This window comes from Myripristis murdjan, chromosome 4 (genome assembly GCF_902150065.1).
Source record: "Myripristis murdjan chromosome 4, fMyrMur1.1, whole genome shotgun sequence".
Classification (NCBI taxonomy): domain Eukaryota; kingdom Metazoa; phylum Chordata; class Actinopteri; order Holocentriformes; family Holocentridae; genus Myripristis; species Myripristis murdjan.
This window is the reverse complement of record NC_043983.1, coordinates 19968613-19989769: the sequence shown is the minus strand read 5'-3', so window position 1 is coordinate 19989769 and position 21157 is coordinate 19968613. Positions and strand designations below refer to the sequence as shown.

The 21157-nt window shown below is 41.1% G+C and overlaps 1 protein-coding gene across 1 annotated transcript; it reads right to left on the bottom strand.

The window, feature by feature from the left end:
- Positions 1–6742: 6742 nt before the first annotated feature.
- Positions 6743–18329, bottom strand: lmo4b (LIM domain only 4b). Its single transcript, XM_030050394.1, has 5 exons — positions 17879–18329; positions 15849–16089; positions 10833–10929; positions 10158–10313; positions 6743–7699 (listed from the first exon to the last, which is right to left on the bottom strand). Exons 2-5 carry the CDS (start codon positions 16082–16084, stop codon positions 7691–7693), a joined length of 498 nt encoding a protein of 165 aa, XP_029906254.1. The 5' UTR covers positions 16085–16089; positions 17879–18329; the 3' UTR covers positions 6743–7690.
- Between the last annotated feature and the right edge of the window lie 2828 nt (positions 18330–21157).

Sequence of the window (21157 nt, the reverse complement as noted above, 5' to 3'; positions counted from 1 at the left end):
TGTATATAAACTGGCTTGGTTGTCATGGTAATTTATGCTGCATAGTTAGCATGCTAGAAGGCAGGTTATGTTCAGGTGCATCGGGTCGATCGGATCAAAAGTTCCAAACAGACTCCTGCAAACTGTCTAACTTGCATTAATATATTTATTTGCAATGTTTCAGTGCTAAATCTTCATCAGGCATAAGGTTTACAGCTTAAAATACAAGAACACCACCTTCTGTCCTGTAAAATGTGTCAACGTGCAGCAGGTGCATGGATAGGGTGTCTCCTCATAAACAAGGTCATTCAGAAACCAGCAAGAACCACCGGCTTTTCCTGATCATGTTATTTTTGAGAGATATGGATTCTCAGCAGGGGGAATACAATACTTACGTGATCTGAGGGACTGGTGGAGGTTTGTCCGCACCAGATTTCCTCCTCTCATTTTTTTTTTTCTGTTCACTGCAGGCAATATGAGCGGTTTAATTTTACACAGCCCACAAGCCATACATTAAAAGACTGATGAAAGCACAGAAACTACTCGCTTTAGATGATATTTTTATGTTTAATTTTGAACTCGCCTCCATGTGGGCTTGACACCGCTGCGACTGCAACATCAATAATGTTAGAATAATCCTTACAGGGTATTTATTATAAATGCTTAATATAATTTCCCTGAAAACCACTTCAAATCAAGGCTGAGGTAAAGTAAATTTCACATGATTTTGTCAATTCACTGCGCACTGTCAGTAACAAAATAGGACAAGGGAGGAGAAACCACACACCACATTCACACACACACACACACACACACACACACACACACACACAGACAGACAGACAGACAGACACACACACACACACACACACACACACACACACACACACACAGCCAAGTGGACTTTTTACTGTGATTGACCAACTGATTATATCAATTCCCCCATGATATGATGATAATCTGATAAATCATAACACACTCATGCCTTTAATTGTAGAACAGTGACTTGACTGAGTGTAAAGTTTGATTTGATTGGTTAGGCTGTCGGTATTTAAAAAACACGGTAAGCTATCAAGTTTACATTTCCGCCGCTCAAGAATATGCAGTTGTCACATTATAAATAAACCGCTGGGCATTAGTGAGAGCGGACTGAGTGTTAGAGTGAAATATATTAACTCAGTATTCACACAATTTGCAGTACTCTGCTAGCTTTCTTCTCTGGCCTTGGCTGCAGTGATAGTGTTGCTTTTAGCCGCAAATATGTTTGAATTCCTCATCTCCTTCAAAGATTATTTTCTGTCCCTGTGACGTGAAAAGTGGAGGAAGGCTCTTCATTTTCCAAGGTACCATTATAGTCTCATCTTTTCAGAAAATGCCCCTTTCAGAGGAGTGCCTGATATACAAGGCCGGCCGCGCGAGTTGATATCCTCCGTTGTGATACCAATTACACCTGATTGAGTTTATCTAATTTTGTCCAGCCAGCTAACACAAAGAGTCTGGATTTATTAAGCTGTCTTTGTAGTTGTAGTAAATCCCCTGGACTAACATAAACCAAGCAGATTCGACACTCGTGACTGCAGAGGAAACAACAAAGAATAGACAACTAGGATAACGTAGCTTTCTTTCCACACTTGTCTTAATCATATTTCATTTTCATTGTACAAGCAGTCTGAACCTTTGGTGAAATATTTAACAAATTCCATTTGAAGGGCATCGAATGGAGCGGGGTCGTGTAAAATTCTCAGGGGCTGTTGTCCAGCTACAACCTGAGCACCGAACCGGGTTCAACCGGTTTTATCACCGTTAACTTCTGAGTATTACGGGGCTCCAAACACTGCCGATGGAGAAAAGTGGAGTGCCTCTCCTAGCTAGCTGCATGCCTTGGCTAGTTGGCAACTTAGAAAAATAAACAGGCCGGCACCAGCCTTCCTCCAATTTTATTTTTTATTTATTTTATTTTATAGCTTTTACTAACGATGTTTGTATGGACACAGCTCTATAAGCCGTGTAAACGGGATGATCGGTCATTATTTTTTAATAGAAAGTCGCGTCTGGGTGGATTAGCCCTTACCTACTTACGTATACTCAGGTCTCAGTTTTTGATGCACAAAAGACAAAGGACATCACTGTGGGCTCAAACCTTTTTTGTCAGCTTCAAAGCCTTTGTCTGGAGCACCAACCTCCACTTAGCAATCCATTCTTCAACTTGAAAAGCTCATTTATTAATAGTGGTTTGTTTTGTTTTATTTTATTTTATTTTATTTTATTTAAAAAATAGCACATGAACACCGAATCTGTGATTCGTCTGAGTGTCTAAAGGTGGCGGTGTTACGTTCATTTTTTTGTTTCATACTGTCTGCATCTGACACAGTACAATGTATCATATGCAGATGATGCATAACTGCGATTGTTACATGCATCAGGGACGTAGTTTTAACTACTACACATTGAGCACGTAATGTTTTATGTTTAATCCATTCTGGAGCAAAGTTACTAAAAAAATGTATTTCTGTGTGGCAAGAGCAACCTAAGAATTACAAGAGGTGAGAGATCATGTTTTGTTGCGATTGGGCAAATATTCGTAATTCTGCACCCATTGCACAATACTGCTTCGCAAACTCAGTCTAGTTGTAACTAAAATATATTTGTTATGCATTGATTATACACTGCCTTTGCAAAGAGAAATTATGAGACTGTGAGAATCGCTAATTATTAGGTGAGACAACGTTTTGTCATGGCAGACTTAAATAAATGCCACCTCTTTTGACATGCACAGATCAGCAACTGCAGGTGCGAAGTGTATAGGAGCGAGTGTCAAGCACCTTTCGACTTTATTCCATTTCCATTATTCAATTTGCAGCATGACGTTTTTATACCCAGGTGGAAAATATACCCTTTCCTTAAGTGAAAGTAGCTACATTGAAGCATACTTCATTTGAAGCCCTGCATTCAAAATTTTACTTAATTTATCAGTTCTGCATGATTTGTCGCCCTCTTGTGGTGGTATGTTAAATGCTGCCTGAAAATTATACTTACAGGTCACTAAGGGAAATGCTTTTCAGTCTTTACAAACAAAGAAAACAGGAGAACAAAAAGAGAGAGAGTGAGTCAAGGAAATTAGCCATGCTAGAATGTCAGTATGCAGTTCCATACTGTGAAGTGTGATTGACGGAAAACACATCACTGAAGTTCAGCCGTGCACCAGAGAGGGAATGTCGCCACAGACGCCAGCTGTGCAATGTCTGCAATAGTGCGTTTCTTGGTGGAAGATAGGCTTAATCATCGTTGTGTGAATTAGTTTGGCATTAGACTGAACAATTAATAGTAACTAATTATTTTTTATATTTATAAGTTCCAAGTAAATGTATCAGCAGTTCTCTGCTTAAGTAAAAATGCATGCAATGGTTGTCTTCAAAGGATCAATTATTGATTAGCCTGTAAAAATTGTTATTGTGGGTGATCCAGGCACTTGGGTCTATTTGCAGCTGTAAAACTTTTAACTAGAAACTGAAGCCAGCAGATAAATGTACCTCAGTTAAAAGTACAATATTTCATTACCTCAAAATTGCACTTGTGTACAAATACTGATAGTTGAGACTTAAAGTGAGTTTTAAATATATGCTGCAAATGAAAATGAGTTGTTAACAACATTTCAGTGTAATCTGAGAAATGAGATATTTTTCATCATCATTCAGTAATATTTGTAGACCCATTATTGCTATGTATATGTATTTATGTATTTTCAGATCTTGCTTTTGGGCTTTAACAGTGCACAGTATGTGTGTCGTACATGCTCAAGCTGACATGGAGAGACTAATAGTTTCCAGAGTTCCCCCTTTTTTCCTGAAGATCCAAGCCAGCTGGCTCGCAGCTTATTAATGACAATGCAGAGTTTAGTTCCACTGTACTTGCTGTAATGGTAAATTCATGTCGCCTGTGGAATCACTGAGCCTTGTGTCACAACGGAGGAAAAGAAGCATTTGAGGAGAAACGACTGCTTCTTCTGCTCTTTGTTGTAAAATGAATAAACCTGTAAAAAGCGCGTGGACTCATGGTGTCACTATCAGAAAGGGCCTGGTATTGTGTGTGTGTATTATTTTTGACATAATAACCACAAAGAGAAGAAATGAGTTGAGCAGAAAGTGATATTTCCAAATAAAAAGTCATTAGCTCGGTTACAGAGGTTGTCATGCATAACACAAGATGCATCTATTCTGTCAAAAATCAAGCAAATTATTTTTTATCACGCTGAGATAAATAATGATCAAAAAGTTGCCGCAGAGTGAGGACATAAATTAATTACAAATAAATATAAGGTGACTGTTCATAAGTAATCTAGTTGTGATGCATCACCCGAGTCCCCAGTGAGGGAGAGAAGGAGCTCAAGTTGAAGCAAAGTGATTTCCCTCAGGCAGACATGCCATTTAAGTATGCTCCATTGTTGTGGGTAAGATCCATTAGCCCTCACTCTGGTATGGCACATCAAAGCAAATTCTCACATATGGATTATGTGTAAATGGTATTTGAAAAAAAAAAAAAAGAAAAGAAAAAAAAACTAATTTAAGTGAGTCTGAAACTGAGCAATTCAGGCTGTTCAATAATTTGAGTTTGAAAAGGCAGATGTCTGGGAGTGTGTGTCTGCGCAAGAGTGTGTGCGCATGTGTACAGCTTATGTATATTTATGTGTGTGCACGTGTCTGTGTGCGTGTGTGTGTGTGTGCTGTGTGTGTAAACAGCTTAATGGAACCAAGCGGATTTCATAATGGAAAAGGCCACCATACTGTAGCGCAGCATAGTGTTGTTATGATGCGGATTACCGAGGACACTTTAAAGGGAAATCAAACCCAAAATCAACTTAAAGGATAATTCCCTTTTTTAATGTGATATTCAGAGGGATCTTTGGCCTGAGAGTCAGCCGGGCCTAAGAACCAGGTGAAGCCGCAGTGCGAGGTCTGCTTTCCTACTTATCGCCTGACAAGCACCAACAATATTCACTCCCTGAATAAGAACCAAAACATGTTTCATAATTTATGGTCAAATAATCCTAAAAAAAAAAAAAAGAAACTTCAACAAACAAAAACACTTCAGCTTAACGAGGATGATGGTTCTGAAACATTTTGCAGATATTTATGCCAGTATTAGTGCTGGCTACATCTCGTTGATGTTTACAAAGCTAAAAGCAAAGAAAGTAAATTCCATTTGTGAGTGGTTCCTGGATGCTCCAGCCAAAGCGCCATTTGAATAAAAAGTGGAATTATCTCTTGAGACATTAGTCTGACAATATCATTCTGGTGCATTTACAGCGAGAACATTCTGCTAACATCTAAAAAGGATGTATTTTAGAAGTTTAAAAAAAACGCATCTGTGCTGTAGGAGTGGGGTCTGTCCACTTTGACAGCTCCCACTCTGTGGCACATGTACGGGAGGCAGGGACTGGCTGAGGAAGAAAAACATTTTTTTTTTTTTTTTTAGCACTTATTATGTTTAAGAACTGGCATTCAACTAGCATATAATCATTACAAAAACTGAAATATCCCTTTTCTTTATTTTGCTTTAGTTTGCCGTTACAGGAGCATTTACTTCAATCACTCTGAGGTTAGCCTTAAATATATTTTTACGTCAATGAAAAATGAGTATCTAACCTCCTATATTACAGCGTTCATCCTCTATCAGTTATCAGCTTATCAATATTCATAATTTATCAATAACAATATGTGTGATCTTTTGTATGAACATAGATGTGGAGGGTAAGATCTAAAGGAAACATGACTTCATTTTGTATCTAAATAACAACAAAGTGTTTACAGCTTGAAAATACTTGTAAAGCTCATTTCTAAAAGTTTAGGGGAGCACCGTGTTGAAGGTTTTATTTGGGAGACTGGGAGGAATTAAAAAAAAAAAAAAGCTTGTTGATGAATGTTTTCCAATCAGGTCAGGTTCTCCAGATTTGCAAGACTTTTGTGGTGTTGAAATTAAATTTTCAAACATGAAAAGTCTATTTACTGTGTGGGTCTATTTACTCCTCTATTTGGGTTGATTTTTGCGTTAAAATCATATCCTACAGACCAACATCATTTCAATGACACCAACGGGCTTGTGAGGGGCCCAGGCTCCGCAGATAAGGGCATCAAGCGTTACTGGGTTCCTCCTTCAGACCTATTAGGTCTTGCAATGACTTCAAACACCAATTTGTTCTGCAAATAGCCCATTCAATTTGTGCCTGCCAAAGAGAGACACCTCTCTCACTCTGTGCAGTAATTGAATCTTCAAAGGGACATTTTCTTCTATTTCTGTCAGGCATTAGGGTGATGAATAGCAAACGGTCATTTGAACAGAAAGAGAGGATATATGTTTATCCATTTTCAGTTAGACGCTCATCATGAGCACTGATGATTGCCAGGCTGGAAATTGAATGGCAGCGCCTCAGTATTTTGAATATTAGTGCAGATACAAGTCACATACTGATATCAAACTAGCGCATGAAAGAGGAAGTTGAGAGGCAAATGGGAAGTTGCATTAAGATGTACATAAAGACACTTTGGAAATGTTTCATTGGTGGAGAGAAGGAAGAGGCCACAGCATAACACTTACTTTGCTGTGGGGATGTAAAGTTCTTGTTGTGTGAGCTTCAGAGCTTTCGTAATAACTAAATACTGCATAAAAACCCAGATTTAACACATTTTAAACCCCATTTGCTGGCGTCCTGCCTGTCGGGATTCGATGTGTAACTGTGACGGTGAACACCAGGAATTTAAAAGGAGGCTTTTAAATCTTCAATATTTTTTTATTAATTAAATACACCATACTGGAGCAAATGTCTCGGAAAATATCACAAATAAATTTCTCTTTCATTCAGCATTTATATGTTGGTGAAGATCTCTACATTACTGACTATGAGCATCTTTCTTTAGTTTGCCATGGGTTCAGGTTTCCAGGGGAGGAGGAATGAAGGATTGGGCCATGTGGAGAGGGTAGAATGTACTGTAGCCACGCCTGGACAACGACATTTACATGCATACTGTACATACATGGTAGTTTTACAAATACATCAAGAGTGTTCATGATTTGTTTTCCACAAAAAGCCACAGATTTTTTTTTTAAAACCCCATGTTTTCAATATATACCACCAGGAAAAAAAAAAAAAAAACATTCCCCCTTACAACACTTAAAATATAGAAAGTGAAAACACTATGTTGTTGGGAAATGAGGATAGAAAAGGAACAGAGGAAAAATTAAAAGGTCCCGCTTTCCCCAAAATGTCTTTAAACAAATGTACGAATGCAGGTTTTGAAAAAGCCTGCACTCGCTTTAACCTCATTTGTCTTTTTTTTTTCTCTTTCCCCTCACTTCACCCAGAGCATCCTCCGTGTGTTATTTAATTTTTGTCTTCCTGAAGAGTCCCCTGGATTCTGATCAGTCTCCTTTCATTCCAAGGTCATGGAGTCCTCAGTATCCCAGTTCAGGTGCTTTAAGTGCAAGTATCCACCCATATTTGGGGAAAGCCAAAGATTGAAGGCTGAGCGTTGGATATGGGTTGCAGAAATAATATCAGGATATTGGTAGATGGCAGAGGTTTTCCTGGGAACTTGGGTGATGAGCGAGGGCCTGGGAGCACAGCTAAAAGGCTGGGGTGCTGATCCATGTTGTCTTGGGTGACAATGAGTAAGGGCTAAAATGAAGGCACACATCCTGCTTCCTGCACAGCTCCCGCCTAACACACCTGAATAGTGGAAGATAAAAGTAGAACATCAAAAGATGCAATTTTGGGGGGGGGGCAGTAACAAAAGGTTAGATGACACTGACAACAAAAGAGCCCTCATTCAAAAAGCATTGCCTCGCAAAACGCCTCAAAATGTTTCAAATGCCTCCCGCGTGTGATTCAGATTTCCATCAACTTTTTGCCAGCCCCAGTAAAGCCCTCATTTAATTTATTGATCAGCAAGGCTTTTGAAACCATCTGGTGCCCCATTTACTTTGCATTAACTTAAAAGCACATTCATAAAGTGATTCTCTTTTGTATAATTATAACAATGCTCCAACATAACTGCAGGAGGTGTTAAGTTCCTGTGAAACCGAAACATGCAGAGGGAGTAAAGACAATTATCTGTCTTGGTTCCACCAGCGCTCAGACCAACTTTTTCATCCTTTCTCTTTGCCTTTTTCATGATTCTAAGGGGCAATTTACTTTTCCCTTCATCCCTCAAATCACTAGGAGGGCTTCAGTCTATTAGTAATTGCAAACTCCTACTTGGGGGCTAATTAAAGTGACTGACGCTGGGAGGGTCTCATTCCCCTGGGTCAAAGCAGCTCCATATGAGAAAGGTAATTTGTCTGTCCTGAACAAAGAGATTAGGAAGAAGCTGGGAAGAAAGCTTAATAAATGAGCATCAAATGTCCTATGCCATGAACGCAGACAACACCAATTATGTCACTGTGAAATCGCACATAATCAAAACAATGGTCAAAAGACAACTCTGCGTTTCCATACGAGCGGTGACTGCTTCATTTTCTATCCACGCTGCTTTTCATTTGCCACTGAGCTCCAGCGCTCCATCTCCTTCGCACGCCGCCGGTCCACACCAGTCTGTGTTTCTTACGCTCAATTTATGTTATGCAGCTGAAGATACACAGCCTATATTGATTTTGAGAAACCTCTCACCGCAAGTAGTTATCCTACTGTAAGTCTATGTTATTTGAGGGCGCCCATGTACAATTTTTTGAAACAACTAACAGAAATGAAAATCTTTATCTAATAAAGTGCTCCACCAGCAAGATAATTCAACTTATTTCACCAGCAGAGATAACAAAAGCATCCCGAGACGGTTTCCACCGAGGGAGGTGTCTGTGTTTATTTAATAATTCTCTCTCCACTATAATTAAAGCACCAGGGCCAATATTCAGATTGCATTTTAGCATCAATAATTCAGCAGTTTTCACTACAATTGATGTTAGCGCATAAATAAACAATGAGGCCTCATATTTACTGCGCCAGCCATGGTACAAGAGACATGGGGGTGCGAGTAAGGACTTAAACAGACATTTAAAATTAAGCTAGATAATGCAACGGCTTTCAATTTAAATGTGAGGTGCTCTTAGAGCTCTTAGAGCTGATTTGTAAAAGTGACAAGCCCTTAAAAGGACTGTGACGTGAGGGGTGGTGGTGGTGGGGAGAGGGTGGGGTGGCCTTAATGGAGTTCTACCTCTCCTCCACTCACAAAACCACTCAAGGTGAAATGCATGCTCCCAACAATATAATTCCTCTTTCAGTCAGACTCTGACACACTCAAAAACACCTTCTATATCTCTCTGTGCTGTGGGTGCACACAAGGTATCAATAAAGCTCCTTGTTGTGAGGCAAAATGATTATATCTCCTGCTGGCAGAATGAAGCTGTCCTGAAGAATGAAGTTATCCCTCGTATATGATTAGGCCTTCTGTTTTGCTTTCACTGGAGGCATCAAGATCAAATCAGGGAAAGCCATGATGACAGGTTTCATGATATACTAGCAGCAGCTTGGCGTTTGTGTTCAACCTCAGGCCATGTATACATATTTTTGTAGTAATAATTTCGAGTAGGTGATCCTATTCATGCTGATAGAGTAGTCAAAGCTATGTTCAAAAAAATCTGTATTAATAGCAAGGCACATTGTCATTCTCGGTGCAACTGTAAATCTAGTTTGGGGTGTCAAATAAATTCAGAATGCGTCAAATATCTATCTGCTCGTAACAGACTGAGTGAGGACGGCGGTACAAAAAAAGTCATTTTCAAATGCTTTGTGTTGACATTTAATACAGATTTTCTGAGTGTACATACTCCAACAAGAATGATGGAAAAATCTATCGCTTGTCTAAAATTAAAATGCATCTCTGGTCTGTAAGATTTAATATCTATTGCATGCCTTGCAGTAAAGATGAATCAATGACATCAATATAAACAGAATGAAAAATGTTGGCGTGGAAATTACAGGGTTTTTTTCCCGCTAACAACTCCCGTTGACTGATGACAAGCTTTCCGTGACTGTCCCTTTCTCTGAAGTTATGATCTGACCCTTTTAATACTTTGAAATGAGACCACAAAGAACTTCTGAGCGCTCTCCACCAGTGGCGGGGAAAAGAGCTCCAGTCATTTTTCACTGATGGAGGGAGGGAGGGTTTTCCACACTGACGAGTGGCTCTTACCTTCTGGTCGGGCAGTAGTGGGTTTGTCTGCAGTGAACTCAAATGGCCGTTGATGAGTGCTGTGGGTCTGTCGTGTTCGCAGAACAGGCTGCCGTTGATGTAGTGGAACCGGTCCCCGGGGACGAGCCGGTTCCGGCAGGTGGAACATGTGAAACACTGTGGGGGGGAGAGGAGGGAGAACCGATCACACACACTGCCTTGGACCACAAGGCAGCACTCAGTCCCATTATGTAATGACACCTCAGAGCAAATACACACATATGCAGAAGCAGAATTTGGCATAAGTGTGTGTGCGTAGGTGTGAATGGTGGTTTAAGGTGGAAAACACAGGTGCACCCAATTAAAATTAAAACTAATTATTATAAGACTCATTTTGGCTGTTAATTAAAATGTCCCTGAGATGTTAAACAAGTTTTTCTCTTTTCTCATTTCTTGGTAGTTCTCATTTTCAGCACGACTACTTTCTTTGGTTTTTCTTTCATCAGCAAATAACACAGCCTCCAGTTCACGTTGCTTCAACAGCAAGGCTTTCAAATTAGCTCTGACATTTACGTTATTGGCCATGGAGGGCATGATGATCCTGGATGCACAAGTGCAGTAAATGACAGTACTGTGTGATATGTGAGCAACAGTCTGGCTTTCAAGAGTTTCATAGGAAGTTGTCGGTGAGTTTACCTTAAGATGGTACACGTTGCCCTGTGCCCTCATCACCAATTCGCTGGCTGGAATGGACTGACCACAAGCACTGCAAGCTCCACTGTTCCCGAATAATCTGAGAGAGAGAGGGGACAGCCGCTGTATTCATCTGCATTGGATCACCATGTAAAATAGAGTTTTTCATGTACACGTTTGGCTGTTGAGTTTGTGTCTGAATGAAAATTGATATTCAGTGGCAAGTTCAATATTCTCAAGCTCCTGTCTAAAACGGGTTCATTCCTAACCTTTAGGGAATACAAAAGACACAGAGAGAGGGGGGAGGAAAAACGATGAGAAAAGAAAAGACAGAAAATCCAACTTCATGAGGAAATACAAAATCATAGCAATGCCGGGAAACAAAATGAAACATCCAGCACTCTGCTCTCCCCGAGCATCCAGCAGCAAAACTGCATATTACTTTTGGTGCACATTTTTTTGCAACCTAATAATAACCTGGAACATAAGCAATCAGGACCTAAGAGGATTTGATTGTACATCTAGGCGGAGACATAGTGCTTTTGCCATTAGGACTCCTGTGAATGCTCTGTCAGTGCCGTGTTTCCATTAGAAACCCGTAGCTACTCGGGTTGATATATAATGTGCATGGGTTAACCTTTTCAATCATGGTGTCAACACTTTAGATTTGCTTCTGCTCATCTCTTTCGTCCCTAACCTTCTCTCTCTCTCTTTCCCTCTGCCTCTTGATAATGAAATGCTTGCTCCAGCTTCCCTTCTATCTTCCTTCTGAGTCCACAATTTAGATTACTTCATCTCGGTGAGCAGCAAACTGAATGAAATTTCGATTTGAGCAGAAAGTAATTTACTGGGATCTGGACCCATTTGTCATCATATCTCACCGGGTGTTTGCTCTATCACTGCACTTTTCCTAAGCAATCAAATAAGACCACGGCATCTGACATGCTCGGGAGAGAGGAGGAGAGAGGGAGAGAAGGATGGAGAAAGAAAGGGATAGGGGGAGTGGTTAACACTGGTGTCTGTGAATCAGATAAAGTTGTTTGGCTAAAAGAATTAATGGGGGAGGGTAAGAATAACATTTTCTTATGTTTTGATATTCTGATTTTATGAAAATGTTTTGACAATTTCATTCAGAGCCACGAAACTGAAAATAAGTGAAACAACTGTGAGACAGTGAGAGGGAATAAATGTTTCTCCCATCCCAAACACAGTGCATGCGGTTGTTAAATATATTGACAGAACAACAAGGGAGCGCTCTCTGCAAAGGCACACGAAAATGGCTTTCAATAGGGAAGCCTAAGAAGAAGCAAATTTTGTCTTGGCATCAATTGGAAGGGCTCCATCAAAACTCAATTTCGGAAACTAATTAACTGGAGACTGTTGTCACAACATTGCCAATTTTGTGCTTTAGCTGGGACAAACATGATAGCGGAAATGAATACACAGCCTTTTGTTTTAAGACCATTGTGTTTATGCTATTTGCGTAGAAAACACAAACAATTGCATGTCGTCTCCCTCAAAGCCATTTGTGGATATCAAAGGCCACGCCCCTGCCACCCACCCTCCCCCGCCTGTTTTGGACTTCCCAAAATTCAAAGATTGCTCACATTCAAAATATGTTCCAGATGCACGTGTGGAAAGCTGAGTGCAATGTAATTTATTCCCCCACTCATTTCCCCAGTGTGAATGTTTTTGAGAGCTGTTGAAAACAAAGAGTGACTACAGGAGATTTCCACCATAGCTCTTCCCTTTCACCACCGTGCAGTGCTCATACCAGGTTAATTATTTTACCAGAGGATAACTCCTACCAGCATTTGATTTAAAGAGCCAAAGCCTTTAGGTGCTCAATTAAGTTGCTATCAGTTTGAACTTGGACTTTAATGGCCTTTTTTTTTCCATTGAACTGCTGTGCTGGGGTGAAGAAGAGACCCGGGTCAGTATAATTAAGGCCAGGGGACTCTTTAATTGCAATGACACATCTGGTTTCAGCCTTTCCTTCCCCCAAATCAGCGCTCCTTACATTGTTTCCCAGCCTTTGCATGTACGATCAGACACTGGAGGATGGCTTTGTCAAGTAACGTGGTGAATGCCGCCTTGATTTATTTGTTTTTACCTGTCTGCATCGGGGATCTGACTTTGAAACACAACGACCAATGTCTTTCATTAGATTAAAAACAATAACAACAGCAACTACAACAACAAAATGTGGAGCTGTCTGCTGTCTATAGGCAATGACTATTGGATTTAATTTCAGCACTGACTGCCAGGTGAAATATAGCATGGCTTGCTGTTAGGCTGTCTGGTAAATGCAGACCTCATTCACCAAGGCCTTTGAGCAGGGTAAAATTACCCCACAACAATGATTTCTGCAACACAGTCCATTAAAAATGGCTCTCTACATCAGCAGCCAAAGCACCTTAAAAGCACTAGGCCATATTGATACTGAAGCGAGGCTTTGCATAATGGCAAGAGCTGCATTAGAGAAAAGGTGGAGGGGCCGGGGTGGGGTAGTGAGATTGTGAGGATGAGGGAGGGTGTATGGGTTTGTGTGTATGTGTGTGTGTGTGTGTGTGTCTGTGCGTGTGGGTGTTTGTGTGTGTGTTTTGGGTGGAGGGGGATGGGGAGGTGTGTGTGTGTGGGGGGGTGGGGGGTGGGGGGTGGGGGGGGATCAGCCAAATTACACTTGGTTAATTCAGAGTAACAGATCTGGCCCCAAGTGAATTGAAGGCCTTGAATTAATTCTGTTATGACAAATCAAGATAAACGTTTCCCCTAAATTGCATGCGATTTAATTAATTTCTGAGATCCCGGTTTTTCCTGGCCTAATAGTTCACATTCTCTTGTGCTGTCATAGTGCTTGAGTGGGCAGACTTCAAAGTGATATTAAATAACCAACTATTAGATTTACCTCACACGTTCTATTGGAAAAGTGCCATTTAATTACCTAGGCTTATTCAATTAAGGGGACAGCATTTTCCCTGAATCCAGCAGCCACATGTAAATTAATTCTCCCTCCACGAGCAGCCCACACAAATAATACCACCCCCAGCTTAAAAACATCATGATCCTAAACAGCGAGCGCAACTCTGACATTAACTTTGACGTTAAAGCCGGTGAAAGCTTCACTGGCTGCAGTGGATGAAAACAGAGACGCTGTTTGTCCTGTGATGTTTGTGGCATGTGAATATCCCTGCTTGATTGATGAGAGATGGGTATCATCCCAGGCCAGGCATACATCCCATTAGGGTTGATGTGATGCATTTCAAGTCAGGCATCCTGATCAATCAGATGAGCATTTTCATATCACTTGTATTAATTCAAGTTTGGAGCTGCAGCTCAAAATTTATGTCGTGCGGGCAGTTTAGCAACCTAGCACAAAAATGAGCCTGCCTCTTTAAGATGAAGGGGAAAAAAACAGCAGCAACTGGCCTTCACAATAATCCCTCTTCTCTATCTGTCTTTCTCTCTTGCTCTCTCTCAAAAGCCAATTTGGTTAATTAAATGTTTTGTTTGCAATGTGGCTCTCATTCATTTCGGACACGTCATTGGGAGCGGATACAAGCCAGGGACCAGATCTCATTAGATAAAACCCATCAGGACTAAAGGAAATGGAGGGGGACTATAATTAAAGCATTTAATTGTGTAGACTCACTGTCAGATGTTTTTCCCCCTCCTATCCTTATCTCTACAGAGATCTCCTGGTTCTATAATATGCGTTTTAGCTCTTCCACCAAGCATGCTCTCATTACAAGTGGAAAGGTGTACCCACATATTCCCCCTTCCAATTTTAATTAGGTTATAGTCCCATTATGAATGAAGTACCCCATTGACTTCCTCATCCTTTTTATGAGGTGGGTGGAGAGCGCACAGGCACACTTTAGATTTCAAATTATCCGTGCAGATTTAATAGCAGTGTTGCATGTACATGTTCACCTAGTAAGGTGACTGTAGTACAACTGCACCTTTTAAGTTACTGATTTTTCATGTAAAAAAATGTATCCTGTTTCTGTACTCAAACCCAAATGTGTGTTAAACAATACGCAAAGTTATAAAGACTAAAACATAAAAGCTGAAGGCCAAAATGTTTTGAATAAATATGCCAGTAAACTTAAGTTTTGTCAAAAAACGAAATGGCGAATAGGGTTCAAATGAACGCCGCACCTCCTCCTTAACGCATCACAAGAAAGTATGCTGAACTTCGCTTGCACGTCATATTCAGTAAAAGATGTGCCTTGTCCTTCCAAGGGTCAAATTGTTGAATGACCAGGCTGCCTCATCGGACTGTTCTACATTACCAGAATGAGAGTGTCATCAATAAGCTCTAGTTAGGTGTCTGGCACATCTAGTTGAATATTAAAAAGGCTCTTTTTGCTAATTAAATGGCCTCTTTTTGTTATTGAAAAATTACCAAACGTGATTAAAAAAAAAAAATCCCATGTGACAAAAGGACATCCGTACGTAACCCAAACGCTTTGTGAATCATCTCATAGAGCAATCATAAATCCTGCAAGACCCTTTTTCTCTCCTTCACTTGACCATGAACGACAAACAGACGTGCAGATGGTCTGCAGAGCGACTCTTTTGCCTTGCGCTCTGTCAACATGCCAGCGTGTTTGACCTCTTTCAGGATAGTCCAGGGAGACTTCAACCAGGATATTTTAATGAGCCCTGATGATGTTCGTACAATCTGAGACACATGTTTCCTCGAAATACATCCAACCTTGTAGATCATTGCATGACCAGTAAAAAATCTCTGGTAATCAAGTCCTGTTTTGAGTTTCATTCTTCCTTTATCTGATATCCTTGTCTTACAAAATTCCAAGGATTTTTAAAACAAATGTTATTTTTAACAAATGCATTTTTTGCTGGAAAATTCATGAGATGCTACATGAGTAATCTGTTGTAGCAGTGCAAGAGGAATGATAATCTTTAGATAATTAAAGACAATCAGAGATAATCATCTGAAAATTAGAGCTCATCTAAATAATGCATGCACGCATTAAAAGGTCATTTTCTCACCTGATATAGTCATTTCTACAGAGGATCATGCCGCTTTTTGTGTAGCAGGATGTGCCTATTTCGCCCAGCTGGGCCTGGCAGCATGAGCACTTGAGGCATCGGCTGTGCCAGTAGCTGTCCATGGTGTAAAGGAGGAAACGGTCTGCGATTTTGCCCCCGCACCCTGCACACCGCTTCCAGGACAGAGAACCTGCGCCCACCGGTGGTGGCTGGGTGCTGCCTCCGGGATTCACCATTGTCCCTAAAAACACACACATGCACAGAGGCGATCATTTTGATGCATGTCACTTCTGGAAGATGTGAGATCATACTTTTATCAGTTGCATAAAGCACTTTTTCACAGATGAGTCAGGACTTAAATGGGTCACAGTGCTGTCTGTTGGCTCTCGACACAACAAGGGTGATAACAGCAAACTAATCAATTAACAAAATGAAAATATCAGGCCTCTTGATATGCCCTCCAACGCCTTGTTGCATCACCGAGGACTTTGAGCGGCTTCAGACGGCAAATTGTTCAACAGCACAATAGCGGATCTCATTAAGGGAGCAGTTCTGAGTCCTGTTCAGCTACAAGAGAGCGGCGAGTCATTGCATGGACTAATCTGCCCTTGATCTCTGTCTCATCCCCACGCTGTTGCTTCACTGGACCTCTCATGATGAATGTCTGTTAACTGATAACACTGAGGGGCCGGAGGAACAATTATGCAGTGCAGGCTTTTGTTGAGCTGTCCTATAAGAATTTCTAAATAGCACAATACTTCACCGCACAGTTCATCACTCTGTTGCACTTTGGATAGCTGTGAGGTGATGGTTATTGCAAACACAAAAGAAATTGTGCATGACTGTAGCACTTAAAAAGACATAACAGTTCAGTGTTAACCACCACTTGCTGCTTAGCAGGCCTTTACCGTGCCTATTAATGACTTTACTTAACACACGAATACAATCTGTCTTGCAACTAGAGACCAATATTCAGTATTTAACAACATCCTACCTCATGTGGCTTAACAGGACTGATAGCCTTGATACACTATAGGCCTGCTGTAATGCTGTAGGCCTCCCAGTCTTAGGCTAAGTGTTATAATCTATTAATGCAATGCAGGCATTTGTTTCACCCACAAAATTAATGTGGGCTCTTTCAAATGTAATCCTCTCCAATTTGGTCAGGCAGGGTACATGCCTTGCTAAGCCAAATCTTTGTTGAAAGGCAGGTAGGCTAATTGGGGGAGGGAGGGGGGTGAGGTTGGGTGAGGGAGGAGGAGGGGGAGGAGTGGAGGGGGGCAGCACAGAGAAAAGCATTCAGTAACCCCATTAATGGCTCTTAGGGACAAGCTGCAGCGTACCTTAGTGCTGATTAAATCTAAAAGGAGATGAATCAAAAAGCCGACCTGAAAGTGACTCCCCAGATAAATAAGACGGACCATCGTCAAGTTTCATTCGGGGAAAAGGAGTTTTTTTTTTTTTTTTTTTTTTTTTTTTGCGTATGGAGGGGGAGGATGGGGGAGGAGAGGAGGGGAAGGAGGGGGGGGGGTGGCTTTTAACTTAAATGGGCTAACTCAAGTAATTACACGGGCAGGCAATTTGGGCACAGAGATGAAGTCGTGGAAATAGAAAAACATATCAGGCAGCCAAGTGCTGAGAGATCCTGTCGGGGAGCCGCTGCTGCTGCTTTTTTTTTTTTTTTTTTTTTTAATGGGAAATAAAAGCAGGAGTATAGGAGATTACTTCCAGTGAGCCGCTGTGGTATCACGTCGGTCTTATCGTGGGCTAAATGCATGAACACTGGTGTAAAAAAAAAAAAAAAAAAAAAAAGCGGATGGATAATGTCGATTAACACAGGCTATCAAATATCATTCTTTAAAAACAAGAGAAAATTTTAAAAAGCCTAATTGGGTGAATCAAGTAGGCAGTGAATCGCTCGCCTCCAGTGTAATCGATCTATAATTAGAATACATTTTAATGAGTCACCATGCAACATAGCTGGGGAAAAAACAAAACAAAACAAAACAAAAAAAACAATGAGCACCCACCTCGTTTGTCCCTTTTGAGTGTAATGATTGGGAAGTTGTGACTTGAATGTGAGCAGACTGGGCACACAGGTAGGCTGTAACAGTCCCAAAAACTACAGGTAGGCAAAGACTAGCGCGCACAGTCGGCCTCCAGCTCCCTGCAACAGCGAGCCTCAGCGAGGGACTTCAGCTCGGATATTCACTGGCAATAAGCGAAGTGCAGGCAAATGGAGTTATCAGATAGTATTTCCACTGGATCGGTCCCGTTTTACTGTTGCTTTGGTGCTCTTTTCTCGCTGGAACAAAAGGAGTCCATTGCAAGACGTAATTACAAGTCTACGCATGCTGTAATTTCCTCAAACCGAGAACTGAGTCGGCCTGTTGTGGCGGAAAAAAAACGAGGCTGCCAGCGACGCATAAGACTATAATTGACTGTCCTCTGGTCTGGTCTCTGGTCCCGTTAGTTGCTTGTTCTACATGTGTCGCTGACAGGAAGAAACCTCCAGTAAAAACCCCTTTTAGGTGCCTGACGTAAGTCTCCCCGCAGCCAATCACCGCGCGGACCATTTAAGAGGAATAACAAATCCAGCCAATCAGAGGGGAGTGAAATTGACTTGGACACGCCGAGGAAAAAGGATGGAAATGGTGCTGAGTGGTCAGGGATGGACCATAGACCTCCAAGAGGAACGGAGAGGACTTGAAATGAGTGTCAAATGTCGCTTGCTGTAAGATATTGTTGATTTTAAACAACCGGAAAATTCCAAGTCATAAGAAAAAAATCCACAATGACGAATAGTGCAACCTTATCATATTTTTTATGTATTTTCCCCTGTGATTGATACCTCTACAATACTCAAAAAGAGGCTGTTTTGCTGTGAAACTTTTCTGACGTCCCTTAAAAGTCTATATATAAACTATTTATTTCCGATAAGTGGTTGCTGTGTAATCCAGCTCCCGTCTGAATGCCCTATAATAACATGGGACATTTCTTATTTCTCCTACATCAAAGCAGCTTTTGGAAATTGCGTTTCTGCACGCCAGCTGAAGCTTTGCCTGCATCCAAGCATCCACTGCGTTCCTCTCCCATCGGATGGGAGTTTAATTAGTTGACATCCAGTAACTACTTGGTTTACTGATGGTCAGTCCAACCTCAGGGAAACATCTAATGGCTGCGTAGTGGCGCCATCGTCTGTCACTGAAAAAAATCGCAAGACAGCGGCTCTCCTTTACAAGCCCATTAAGCTTTAGGTCATTGGTTTCAACACCTATTAAGGCTAATCTGTAAGACCTTGATTTGGCTGGGATCCTTTAAGTCATTTAATCCTGCAGTTTTAGTTTTTTTCACCATAATGTAAAACATCAAGGATAAGATAAATGGCAAGCAATTGTGCCTCTAAAATTACACCATGTTTGATTGAATAAATAAATAAATTGGAGCTGACATGTATTGTAATATGATTTTGAAGCATTAAAGAAAAAAATATCTTGGAGAAGTGACTCCCTCCTCTATTCGACTGTTTTGATGTAAAGTGCGCTCACAGAAGTTTGCAAAGCACAGGAAGACCTAAAGGCTCCGTGCTGCAGTGTGGCACCTTGAGACTGGTCAGTGGTGAACAAGTCCAGCGATGTCGCCAAGTACAACTTGCTATTGGAGAAAAGTTGCCTCAGAGGAAACTTGTTTGAGATTCAGCGGGTGGAGTGGTTTTACATGACAAAACAGCTTTATTATGAGCTGCCCCTAGCTTCATTAGAAAGACATCAGATGTATAAAGATAATCTTTTTCTTGACTTTAATTGTTTAATTATTCCTGCAGCTCCAAAGAGATTGTGCTGCATCAAGCTGATTTCCCTTTGGCAAAGCCGGTGCAACTCCACCTTGATTTGAGCTACACTCTCTTGACATTCTCATCAAGCCTCTCACTCAGTAGAACAAAAAACACAGAAGATGGCAAAGAATGTCTTTTCCACCAAGGAATGATTAATTGATATAAATGATTAAAACAGAGGGAAATTATGAAATGAATTTGAAAAGGGGCCTCACAGGAAAAGCTTTGTTTGTTCCAGGCCTATTTTAATGAGCTTTTCATAACTGGGCAAGAGAAATTACTCTGCGTGTTCTTTTTCTGGAGCTCTTTTGCAAAATAATTATGGCTAGTTGAAGTGAGGGGGAGGAGGGGGTGGAGGGGTCAGGGAGCTGCGGGGGATAGGGTTGGAGGTGTGTGTGCGTCTGTGTGTGTGTGTGTGTGTTTGTGTGTGTTGGGGCGGGGGGGGGGGGTGTCCCTCAGAAATTGATCTTCCCCTTTCTCCACTGAGGTCTTTCAATCCTGTGGCAGTTTCCAAGCAGCCACATTGTGAACCAGACCAGATGAAAACAGCAGCACAACAATATGGCGCAACACTATTTCAGTGTTTAAACAGGGACAAGAAAGCATCAGACACAGCTCAAACTGTTGATACTCCCCGCAGGGGTTATCTCCACAAGAAGAAAAGGAGACCACGGCACTTCATAATGAAACTGCTTGTCCTGTGGGAAAGCAAGGCAAGAGTTTATAAGAAGGCATTCAACATGATGGTTAACTTCAGATTGGAATTCACTCCTCAGTATATTCTATCAACATGGCATTGTGCCACAGAGAGGCCTGTTGCTATCAATAAGTTTACACACCACGGGCAGTCTTTGTGATTTAAAATGAAACAACATGCATATCACCATAACATTCTCTTGCACTCATTGTCTAAGATCAGCTTGCTGCAGTACTTTGGGTTGTTTACAGCGACAAAGTGTGGTTTTGTGTGTGCTTGTGTGTGTATGTGTGTGCATGTGTGCGTGGCACTGCATCCCACGCGCATCTGTGCACGTGTGTGTGCTGTCTTTTAGAGAGAATGATATTCGGTTAGCTGAGCCAACTGATGAGGGAAGATTAGACTCCAGATTATCTGCAGATAGAGAGGACCCACTTCATGGAGGCTGGTGGGCTATACAGAAAGATCTCCAAATGAAATCTTCTAAATGAGTAACTGGCTACCTACCTAAAAATGCATTAAATCATGCCAGAGCGTTTAGACAAAGGCAACATTTCGTAGCTCATTAAATTCAGTACAAATTGAACAAATGTGACCATTCTTACATGAAGCTTTCGAGGTAAATGTGACAAGACTAGCAGTTTATTTCTCATGTATTTGTGTGATGAAGGCAATATAGAACTACAATCAGCACAAATCAGTGCAAACCAAATGATGGATGTGGTAGGATACACTCATGGAACTAAAGGGCACAGAAGGGCATGGAAATAAACACAT